The sequence below is a fragment of the Saccostrea echinata genome, unplaced genomic scaffold (genome assembly GCF_033153115.1).
Source record: "Saccostrea echinata isolate AGI-Se365-2 ecotype Australia unplaced genomic scaffold, CSIRO_AGI_Sech_v1 ptg000002l, whole genome shotgun sequence".
NCBI classification, from domain to species: domain Eukaryota; kingdom Metazoa; phylum Mollusca; class Bivalvia; order Ostreida; family Ostreidae; genus Saccostrea; species Saccostrea echinata.
The window spans coordinates 18,553,790-18,565,929 of record NW_026889751.1 but is presented as its reverse complement, the minus strand read 5'-3'; the positions used below and the strand labels follow the sequence as shown (position 1 = coordinate 18,565,929).

General features: G+C 31.9%; 2 protein-coding genes across 2 annotated transcripts in view; both read left to right on the top strand.

Moving 5' to 3' along the window:
- Positions 1-204: 204 nt before the first annotated feature.
- LOC133178088 (uncharacterized) lies at positions 205-3,281 on the top strand. Its single transcript, XM_061312850.1, has 7 exons — positions 205-271; positions 1,641-1,777; positions 1,926-2,012; positions 2,355-2,468; positions 2,653-2,854; positions 3,011-3,163; positions 3,277-3,281. The coding sequence occupies exons 1-7, from the start codon at positions 205-207 to the stop codon at positions 3,279-3,281; spliced, it is 765 nt and encodes a 254-aa protein (XP_061168834.1).
- A 7,473-nt stretch (positions 3,282-10,754) lies between these two features.
- Positions 10,755-12,140, top strand: part of LOC133178087 (uncharacterized) — a 36,717-nt gene continuing 35,331 nt past the window's right edge. The window contains exon 1 of the mRNA XM_061312849.1: positions 10,755-10,814. The gene's annotated coding sequence lies outside the window, so the exon portion shown is untranslated. The remainder of the gene's footprint in view (positions 10,815-12,140) is intronic.

Sequence of the window (12,140 nt, the reverse complement as noted above, 5' to 3'; positions counted from 1 at the left end):
GTAAAATCGCGAAAACAATAATTCGCAAGTGGACAGTTGGCCAAAAGACTTTATATGGATTTAAGCTCCATAAAAATAAAAACGAGTAATTTTATTTCACTAGAGCTGCTTCTCGTGGAATTACGCGGTAGTTAATTCCTCGCGTATATTTAGGAATCTACAGTATTAAAAGTTCTAATCCTTCGATAATTAAGCTAATGTGGAATGCAGTGGCAGTTCCCTATGGAAGCAGGCATCCTTCTGACTTTATCCTGTTTGCTTTATGGTGGAGGTAAGAAAATAATATATAAATCTCACGAAGCAGGTGCAAGGTTTAACAAAAAATGTACTATAAAAAGTCTTTATAGACATACCAAATAAAACATTTTTAATCAATTTAAAACATGTTTCAACATGGTCCAACTTAAAGAAAGGGCGAAAAGAATTCTAGACTACCTATAGCATTGTACAAAATGGAACAAGGTGTAATAATTGTTACCAATCATTGTTTTGAGTGTATGGTATTTATCTCTTAATATTTACATCCACTGAATATTACTTCATTTATTTCTTATAAAAACCATTGCCGTTAATCGGTCCATAAACAACACTAAGCAAGCCACCAACATAGATTTCTTAAGCAACGGCTGTCCCATCAATTATGCATACAATGGCATACACATTTAAAATACAATATTTGACATATTTAATATTCTTTGAATGTTTTTTTAAATAAATATAAAAATATAAACAATAAAATGTCTTTCATTGTTTGTTAGTACGTGAATTAATGTTGTAGCTAATACAGAAAAAAAATCACATAACCCGTTTAAGTGGGTTATGCATTTTTTTCTGCAACAGCTGCGACATTACTTCCCGTACTACGTGTAACAACCAAAGAAAGCTTTTTTATTGTTTAATTAACCTTTTTGAGGGCTAAAGATACCATCATCCTCAAACTTGGACGGATTCACAGAAGAAAAATAGCATTAATGTTCACGTAATATAGTTTCATATAAGTAATAATCGCAAAAAAAAAAAAAAATGTTTAGATTGCCATTTTTTTTTCAGCCTTACATGAACGAAAGTATCTGTCAGGGTAAAAAAAATCCCACATTTTATACGAAAAAAAAAAATCAAAATCTCGCAAAAACTTGTTCGTTAATTAAGTTAATAATTGAAAGTTCTAACTAAAAATAACCAAATAAATTTGCGAAATTTATTGATATTAGAAATACCATTTAATAATATACATAGATGTAAAGAAAATGCAGGGATGAAGAAAAATCAAAAAATTTTGCCGTTTGTACCAATTTCAATAGAATAAATAATTGATTAAACACATAATTTTTCTTCAAAAATTCTTTTACTCAACAATATTTTTTTTATTTCACTTAACAAAGACAAATCTTTTTCGAAAGATATACACATGTGTCAATTTAGCATAATCTATAATTGATAAGAAAATTTTGAAATACACATAATCTCATATGAAGACGGAAATACCTATGTCAAAGTTCTACTTATAATAAAGTGCTTTGACCGGCTCACTGGTTTGTTTGTGTGTGTGTTTATTTTTTTTTTGGGGGGGGGGGTTTCAAATTGTTTATTAATATTTCAAGTACCCTGCCTCAAAGTGATTTTATATTTTGTATTTATAGGTCATGTTGCTGCCTTTAAACACGACTTAAACGTGGATGCAAGATTGATAATTATTTCTGACGGATGGCCATCAACATCAGCAAATATAGGGGCTCAAGAAATCGACAAAATGAGCAAGGAATCATTATACGATGGGGTAAATTTATTTGTTCATAGCAAATTTCGATATTGTAAAATCTCCGATAATGTTACTTTCATCATTAGATGTCTGATTTAAGAATTGCATTCCACATCAACACTGCTGGTCATAAAAGATATTTAGGAAGCTTTTTTGTGATTTTTAGACTATTGCGAGATTAAACTCATTAATCAAAACAATAGGAAAAACTAGCCCTATTGTATGTATTCCTGTGGGATCTGATCCAAACATTGTAAGTCATTTTAGATACTGTGTTTTATTCCCTTTTCTCCATTTTCCAGTCATGTTGAAATATGACATATCTCGTTACTACTTTCCATGCACAATCGTCAATCATCCCAATCAAAATCGAATATGTACTAACTCTCTTACACAAACTTGTTTTATTTTTTTTCGAGGAATTCTTAGAGGGATTGGTGCAGCTATGCAGACGAGGCAGACTTTTAAATCATAGAGATGCCCGACAGTGTGGAAGATTTGCTCTCCATATGGCAAGCTTGATGGAGACATATGGATTTTCGTTTTCAAATGAATTTAAAGCTTTAAAATAAACACAAATCTGCATTTATTACAGAGAATGACTACTCATATTTTGGATGCAAAGGAAGTAGGTCAAGTAACACGCCAAGATATTGGGAGAATTGCAAGATTTTCCAGCATAGAAACTGACTTCACTGAAAGTGATTTGGTACGAATCATTTTCTCATCATATTTAAATTATTTATATGATCAATAACTATAAACACACTGTGTTTAAACTACTTTCTTTTATTTCATTTGTACCAGAGGAATTGTTAATGCATTCATTAGTTGTACATTTATAGCAAGAGAGACGATATCTACATTTATGTAATTTGTTAATTTCAAACTAGGAGGACGTCTTCACTATAGTTAATGGTTTAAATGCATACAAACCACCCACTGTTGAAGATCTGAAAGATGATGATGATGTCTTTACTGAACGTCATGCAAATCTTCCTACAATTGGTACAAGAGTAAAACGTGGACCACACTGGACCTATAAAAACCAAGATAGTAATGGACCTGGAACAGTGATTGGGCACTCTGAAAAATGTACAGAAACCTTATCAATCTCCTTACAGAGGACTATATTCAAATCAGTACAAACAAAAATTTGTCTACTTTATCTCATTAAAAACTATGTTCAGATATTTTGTTCACACTTCATAACTTTTAGAAAATAAACTCACCATATATGTTTTTGTTTAGTTGGTTGGGTTTTCGTGGAATGGGACAACGGCGTTCGATTGAGATACCAGTATGGATTCGATGGTTTGGATGAAAAATATGACATCGCTACAACCAGTGAACCAAGAGTTCTCATAAATGAATTGATAGCTGTTGGTTGTTTGGTTATCAGAGGTAAATTTGAATATTAATGAATAAATAACATGGCTGCAGATCAAATTTAAATGTAGTGAAGAACTATTTCAAATCATCATTACATTTTTTAAACTTTGTTTTGATGATTGTAGCATAGATTTTGAAATAACATAAAAAGTATTTACAAGTTTTACAAAATACAGACCACTGTATAATGCAAACTTCAATTACAAAAGGTCCTGAATGGAAATGAGGTGATCAAGATGGCGGAGAGGGCAACGTAGGAACAGTGTATAGAGTCGAGATGGACGCTGTTGTTTATGTGTGCATATGTGATTTTTTTTCCTTTGAACGTACTTGCCTTGAAATGTAAAAGATATTGGCAATGTTTTGTACTTCATTCCTTTTTGTTCTAAATATATTTTATATTCCCCTTCCTTAATTTATTAGAGACATATCTTATGGAAAAAAAATATTTAGTTAAACATAATCATAAGATTTTCTATAGTATGTACACAATTTTTTTCCAGCAGAAACAAAAATGAAGTTTGAGTCTACATTTGTACATGTCAAGTACATTTTCAACATTTAGGTAAAATGGCCCAATGGCAATCGCAGTAACTACAGATATGGATATGAGAACAAGCATGATGTACAGCTGTGGTAAGATGTTGTGCTACTTTTTTACCTTAGCAAACTTAAATCTGTTGTTAAATCATGCACTGTGTTTAGAGATAAAACTAACCTTTCTAAAATTAGAATTTCATATAAACGTTGAAAATTAAGAAAGATAATGAAATGTTTATAAGCTGAACTGATTTTTTTTTTTTTTTTTTTTTGCAGTGATCCATTTGATCCGTTTCTTCAACAAGGGTATTCTCGGCACCAATTGAATAATTCTGAACCTCCTGAAGGTGAATATTTATACCCCACGCAACAAGTTGCGTGAGGTATAATGTTTTTGACCCGTCCGTCAGTCAGTCAGTCAGTCAGTGTGTCAGTCAGTCAGTCAGTCAGTCAGTCAGTCCGTCAGTCCTGTTTTTTGTCAGCACAACTCCTCTTAAACCGCTGCACAGAATTTCGTCAAACTTTGCAGATATTTAGGACACAATGTGTAGATGTGCATATTACCAGGAAATTCCGATTCCTTTATTTTTTCTCGGAATTTCGGCACTTTTCAACTTAGATTTTTGGCCATATCTTGAATATGGAGATGAACAGTTTGTCAGCGCAACTCCTCATAAACCAATGCACAGAATTTGGTCAAACTTTGCAGATATTTAGCACACAATGTATAGATGTGCATATTACCAGGAAATTCCGATTCCTTTATATTTTCTTGGAATTTCGGCACTTTTCAACTTAGATTTTTGGCCATATCTTGAATATAGAGATGAACAGTTTGTCAGCACAACTCCTCTTAAACCGCTGCACAGAATTTGGTCAAACTTTGCAGATATTTAGGACACAATGTGTAGATGTGCATATTACCAGGAAATTCCGATTCCATTATTTTTCTGGGAATTTCAGCACTTTTCAACTTAGATTTTTGGCCATATCTTGAATATAGAGATGAACAGTTTGTCAGCGCAACTCCTCATAAACCAATGCACAGAATTTGGTCAAATTTTGCAGATATTTAGCGCACAATGTATAGATGTGCATATTACCAGGAAATTCCGATTCCTTTATATTTTCTGGGAATTTCGGCACTTTTCAACTTAGATTTTTGGCCATATCTTGAATATAGAGATGAACAGTTTGTCAGCACAACTCCTCTTAAACCGCTGCACAGAATTTGGTCAAACTTTGCAGATATTTAGGAAACAATGTGTAGCTATGCATATTACCAGGAAGTTCCGATTCCATTATTTTTCTGGGAATTTCAGCACTTTTCAACTTAGATTTTTGGCCATATCTTGAATATAGAGATGAACAGTTTGTCAGCGCAACTCCTCTTAAACCGCTGCACAGAATTTCGTCAAACTTTGCAGATATTTAGTACACAGTGTGTAGATGTGCATATTACCAGGAAATTCCGATTTCGTATTTTTCTGGGAATTTCGGCACTTTTCAACTTAGGTTTTTGGCCATATCTTGAATATAGAGGTGAACAGTTTGTCAGCACAACTCCTATTAAACCGCTGCATAGAATTTGGTCAAACTTTGCAGATATTTAGCACACAATGTATAGATGTGCATATTACCAGGAAATTCCGATTCCTTTATATTTTCTGGGAATTTCGGCACTTTTCAACTTAGATTTTTGGCCATATCTTGAATATAAAGATGAACAGTTTGTCTGCGCAACTCCTCTTAAACCGCTGCACAGAATTTGGTCAATCTCTGCAGATATTTAGTACACAGTGTGTAGATGTGCATATTACCAGGAAATTCTGATTCCATTATTTTTTCTGGGAATTTCGGCACTTTTCAACTTAGGTTTTTGGCCATATCTTGAATATAGAGATGAACAGTTTGTCAGCACAACTCCTCTTAAACCGCTGCACAGAATTTGGACAAACTTTGCAGATATTTATTACACAGTGTGTAGATGTGCATATTACCAGGAAATTCCGATTCCATTATTTTTGCCTTAAGAGTTTTGCCTTTTATTGAAGAAACTTTCCAGCTAGGTAATAAGAAACTCCACTGGAATCAGCTTTTTATAATGAAATTCTATGTGAAATATTTTATGACCTTAAAAGACCCCTATTGATTTTGAGATCAAAATATTAATGGTTTAACACAAACACACACTCACACACACACCATCTTCGATAGTTCTCTCTCTCCCCCCCCCCCCTTCAAATTGGTGTGCTTTGCCTTAAATAATTTCATAAGTACAGTATATAAACAGATTCATATGACTACATCATAATTTTGTTTCCATCAATTATTTAAATGTGTAAACTGTCATGTGTTGGACATGGACTTACACTCATTAACAAATCGAAATCACTGAGGAATTTAAATAACAGTTTGTCAGCATAATTCCGGCACTGAATTTCCTGAAACTTTGTAGGTATTTCAGAATAATGTATAGATTTGTATACCAAGAAATTTTGATTCCATTATTTATCTAGAAACTTCAGCCCAGTTAAATTTGTAACATACAAAGATTTGAATGTCCTTATATGCAAGAAGTTTTGATGTGATGATTTTTTGCAAGTAATGCCCCTTTTTTGAATTATACTGTGTATTTAAAATGCACTGTGCCATTCATTACGTGTTGCATTGTCGAGTTTTGGGGAAGCGTGGGGTATGTGAGCTTGCTCACTTTTTCTTTCATTAAAAAAGTAATTTGAACTCAACACATATCATACTGAATTTATAGAGATATACAAAATAACATTGCAAATAATTTTCATCTGAAGAGTGTAATTGGGTTTCCGTATTTACAATAAAAGCAAAAAAATGCTTCCGATAGCAGATACAGTTCTAATTATACTTTTCATATTTAATGTTTAATATCTAAGAATTAATCTTTGTAACCAAGAAGATAGCAAAGAAGAAACGGGAAACATTAAATGGAATCATAATTGGCTGTCTACTTCGCCGAAAGATGGAGAAGACCATTCACAAGCAGAATGCGGCTCAAAATGCGATGAAATTAACGGATCGATGAAATATGAGAGTCATGAAAAAAGTTTAAATGGACATACCATGAAACGTAAATGGCAATGGAGAGACTCTTCTGGGAGATGGAACGATTACAGTGATGAAATAAACAAAAAAATTGAAAATTCTCATAAAAGAAACCCTGATTCATCTGTTGTTATCAACTTCAACGGTCGCTTGTGAGTACTGCAAATTGCTTAATACGTTGGACGTAACAAATTTTTATTGAACGACATTATTTATTAACCTGAAATTGATCTTAACCACCGAATATTAAATGATCTTTCTTCTTAACAGACTGTCTAAACGTATTTTATTTTTTATGCTTAATAAAGATTTTTCCTTTAGATGCAGGATTATTTTTCAAAAGAGAAAACAAATTGACACACTTTCCAAATCAATAACAGATATAAGAAGCAGCGAAGACGATTAGAAAAATACTTGATTTATGTTTTGTGACATTGTCCTTGATATATATTGTAGAATTTGATCTGAATAAATTTAGAAATAGACTGTCTTCCTTCTCATTGAGATAAAAGGGTCATTAAAAAGCGTAGAAAATGAATGTTCTTCTGCAGATTATTTTTAGGATATTTAAGATCAACACATTATCAAATGTTGAAATATTTGTTTTGTCAATGTGTGCAGTTTCATTTAATTCGTTCAATTAGAACTCATGACGTTAACAGCAAAGTGTGCTCACATGAAATACTGACTGACGATGACATTCTTACTGAGGTCAGACAGAAATCAAATGTTAACAGCGACAGCGGTGAAAACGACGATAATACAGATACAGCATTTGAACACGAAATGACTTCTACTGACGAGGCCCTTACGGCCCAGAAAACAACATACATTTGTCTACAAGGCCAGTCTGATGTTCCAAATGAATTGTGTTGTATTTAATTTGAAATAAATCTCAAGATCCCTCAAATTTCAATGTAAACTAGTTTTACTGTAGATACTTTTTGAATAATCCTCGTACATTTTATAACAAAATTTGATAATATTGGAAGTTCAATTCTTTTGATTTATAATTAGATTGAAATAATAACCATATATCAATAGTATAGGAATGTCAGTATTTTCTTCACAAAATTATAAAGTAAAGTGTGTTTTAAAGCAAACAAATATTGAATATTATTATAGAAAACACCACACAAATCTAAATTGTTGACGTTTAATGGCGAATTATGGCCATGGCAGCACTACAATTTTCAGTTATCAACAATCACAATTAGTTACTGGTTACAATCGTAACCAAGGTTACCGACCCAAGTACATTGGGCGATTTTGGCAACCCAAATGGCAAATGGCAAATACATGCTAATGAAAATACACAAAAAATAGGCAAATATAGAAATAAATATGAAATAGGCAAATATACAAATGAAGCTGTTAAACAACATACTGGCAAATAATACAATGGAAATGTTTCATCCAGTCTGACACAAATAAGCCAATTGAAATTTCACACATATTGGAAATAATTATGTAAAGTTGTAGCGAGCCCTGAGAACAGATGCTCACTAAATATAACCCTATTTAAGTTCAGCTAAAGATTGTGTGGACGTATTCCATCCGTTATATACAAATTGGGAATCGTACGAAAATCAGTCACATATAAAGTAATAGTGAGCCCTGGGGTCAGATACTCACTAGATATATTAATCACTATTAAAGTTCAGCAACAGATTGCGGAACACATCTTGGAAATTTTAACTTCATGGGTGTTGGTACAATAACAGTTTGGATACAGCAACAGCCATCAGAGGTTACAGCCATGCATTGCGCCATGACGAAGTTAGGTATTGAACTTAGAGATGGACAAGGCTGATAGAAGAAAAAATAAGCGGCAGAAAAATGACTCCCAATAAAACATTTTTAATTGTATATTCATAAATACAGGGTGTGGGGGGGGGGGGTTAACACAATAAAAAAAATAAACAAATTTACAACTTGAGATGCAGGATAGGTCTGCTCTTCTTCGTTCTTCAGAGGAAAAGGAAGTACGTAGGATTCGACTAAAATACCAAACGTTGAAAAATCGGGGAAATGCTAACGACCCGATAACCCCAAATATGGGCCTCTCTAATAACGCAATTTAATTTTCAGCAATACCTTCTATTTCCACTATGGAAGAAATATACTTCTTAGTTCGCTCTTTTGTGAAAAAGTCGGAAAAAGTACAAATCTCGCGGGATTTCTCTGACAAACGTAACATAAACATGTAAACAATATGTTGAATGTCTATGAACAAATCCTATGAAAATTCAAATGAAATATTTTATTGTTGTGGACTTTATATACATCAAAAGTAGGAATGACAACGATATCAATTTATATCTATTGTTGATCGTATGTATCTATTTATCGTATGGTACATCTAAAAACAATACACATGCCTCGGAAATGTCGTATTTTTTATTAATGGATGATAAATTTAGGGTTCTCGCTCTCTTACATATGTATTTTAGTTCCATTCTTTAATTGGAATGACAGATACATTTAACATTTAAAACTGGATTGAGATTGGCATGGTTTGTATTATCCGGAACGCCATGCAATCCCAGTGACGACCAAACGCGCCTCTAATTTTGAAGAGTTCACTAATGGTAATAGAACGTATTAAATCGAACTAATATTAATGGAAAACTTGAAATATGCGTTTAGGGGTTTAAGTTTACACAAATTTGCATTAATTTATTAATGTGGCTTTTGTATACATGTAATAAAGAATGTTGTTTCTTAGTTAATCTGAAGATATATTATTTATGTAACTTTCGAAAGAGGAAAATTATAACCTGTGTACACAAAATCAAACAGTCAAACAGGTTCGTTCTGGGCAAGGCAAATGACACAAGTATCTTTCAACTTGATTTAAAACTTTCTTAATTAAATTACAAATAAAAAATAATAATGGATATTTTCATCTCATCCAAAATCTTTGATTCGTATCGAGAAGATGAAAAGTTTATATTTCAATTCAGGTGAATTATTAAGAAAAGAAAGTATCACTATTTGATAATGTGTTCATGATCATAAAGAAGGGATTCTTCTCTGGTTTCTGACTAAGTGAAACATTGAAAGTATATTTGCTTAAATGTCCTGTATATGTAGATGTTAAGGATTTTAAAGATGATAATTTTCTTTCTTTCTCATAATTGAACGACTTTAAAAAGAAATGATTAAATGACTTTAAAATCTACAAGGGATTATATTTTGGCGGAACTGCAGCGTACATGAATGAAAAAATATCCTTTTCTGTTTTTCAAAATTACTACGAATAACAACGAAATAATTTGGCATTTTTTTAACAACCAAAGGCTTCCAAGAAGTTTATAAAGTAACTGAAATTACTAATCATGAACTTTCATTTTAGATTACATCAAATAAATACGATTTTCCAAACAAACAGCAATTTTGCAAACATTTTATAAAAAATGTTTTATATACAGTATTTTCATAGACAAAATATTTATAAGACAGATAAATCTTGCTAACGGAAGTATTCTTTTCTTACAACCACATATAAAATTGTGCTATTCTGAGTTAAGAAGCAACGATTTATATTTTTTTAATGTAAATTTAATAGGTATGACACTAAATATTATTTTCATATACAATTCATACAAAAAATAAGCAGCGCTTCATACCTCATGCTATTTTTCATTTGAATCTGATGTCATAGCTCTTGATGAAAATCAATGTTGGGAAATTTAAAAACAAATTGTGCCATTTAGAACAGAGGATCAATAGTCCTTAATAAATGAAATCCAGGAAAGATGCACATTGCAATGCTGCATTTTGATAAAGTTTTTTTGTCATATAGCTGAATACATGTCTGTGGTTTCCGTGCTAAATTTCCTGTTCATAGGGACTGGCGAGGAAATTTTTTTATAAAACAAACTGAAGCAAATATGAAAAGGCTTGAAGTTTTATAAATGATAAGAATAATAAATTTTCTAGCCCTGTTTCGATGAGTTAGTGGAGAGACATTTTCTAATGGCTGGTCGTATTGAGGAACATTCTTTGGTAGAAAGATTGGGAAAAGAAGCTATTGAACGTAAGTGATCCTACGTGCTACTTAAAATAAAACTATACATGTGTGTAATGAAATATGGAAATATCATTTTTCATATCAAATTTAAAAATTCTTCTTATCATATCTAATTTATAGTGTATGTTATAAATTGTCTTGGCCAAATTTCAATACTCAGTTTACCAATGGAATTTCACATTACGTTTATATTAATTTAAAAAATAATTTTAGTTTATCATGTCAAAATTTTCATCGTGTTTACAAAATTTATTTTAAAAAAAAACTTATTTTGAAATGTTCAGCATACAAAAGGACTCAATGATACTTCTTTAGAATTAAAGATAAAATAATGAATTTTATTTCCATTAAAGTATACAGGATTTGCCTGTGGATTTATTTTTTCAGGGTTCTCCATCATTTTAAATTTAACTGTGGCGCAAGACATACGCGAAATGCTGATATTTGTGGTCTTTTCGCGACCGAATTCGCAGAGTAACCACTGAATAAAATGAAAAACACATAACTTTTCTTAATCTCTATGTTAATACACAAATTGTATCTAAAAATATTAGTGTCATTAATAGCACATTTTTAGTGTTTAACCTGATTTTTTTAAAAAAAAAAAAAAAAAATTTGTTTACAAAATGTAAGTTATATCCCCTCAGTGTCAGACAGAAGAATTTTAGTATGTCACACGCTATTTATTTTTGCAATTATTGGTCTCGGTTGACCAATAATCTTAAAACTTGTAAATTAAAGACACATTAGCTGTTTGGGATTATAAAACATATTTTGATTGATCTATCGTTAATTTGTCAACATTATGCAGCAAGACATAAATACGATACACGTACGATGTTCGACTCATAGTGCCAATGCAATTTTCGAGACGTGGGTTTCTTTAGTAAAGCTTAATTATATATATAATAGCTCGAAAAAAATTTATTTGCAATTACCGGGTAAGAGGGACAAAATGGCTTTTCTCTTTTCATTAATGCGTGAAGTCCAACGAAGCCTAGATGATAATACGCAAGTTTCGAGATTATCTCCCTTGATGCGCTCTTTCGTTACGGAGGGGAGTTTTGTTTCCGCGTAAGTAGGCAGGTGGGACAGTTGTTTATATATTGGATACATTACATCATCCATGTGCACATCGTAACTAATTGTAGGTATGAACTCTTCAATCCGAAAATTACCGAATTAAAGTAAAGGCGTCAATTTTTTCTACGAACAAAAAATCGGAACCAAAGAAAATATCAGTTGATAAGAACTTATCTAACGAGGAAAGAAATATGGATCTCAAAAATACACACGCATATGATCATTGTACGTTGGCATTCTGAATGACTC

Excerpts from the sequence above, each read along its gene's own strand:
- LOC133178088 (XM_061312850.1), top strand. The coding sequence starts at position 205 with ATGCAGTGGCAGTTCCCTATGGAAGCAGGCATCCTTCTGACTTTATCC. Across the intron at positions 272-1,640 it reads CTGTTTGCTTTATGGTGGAG|GTCATGTTGCTGCCTTTAAA; the intron begins GTAAGAAAATAA and ends TTGTATTTATAG. Across the intron at positions 2,855-3,010 it reads GATTGGGCACTCTGAAAAAT|TTGGTTGGGTTTTCGTGGAA; the intron begins GTACAGAAACCT and ends GTTTTTGTTTAG.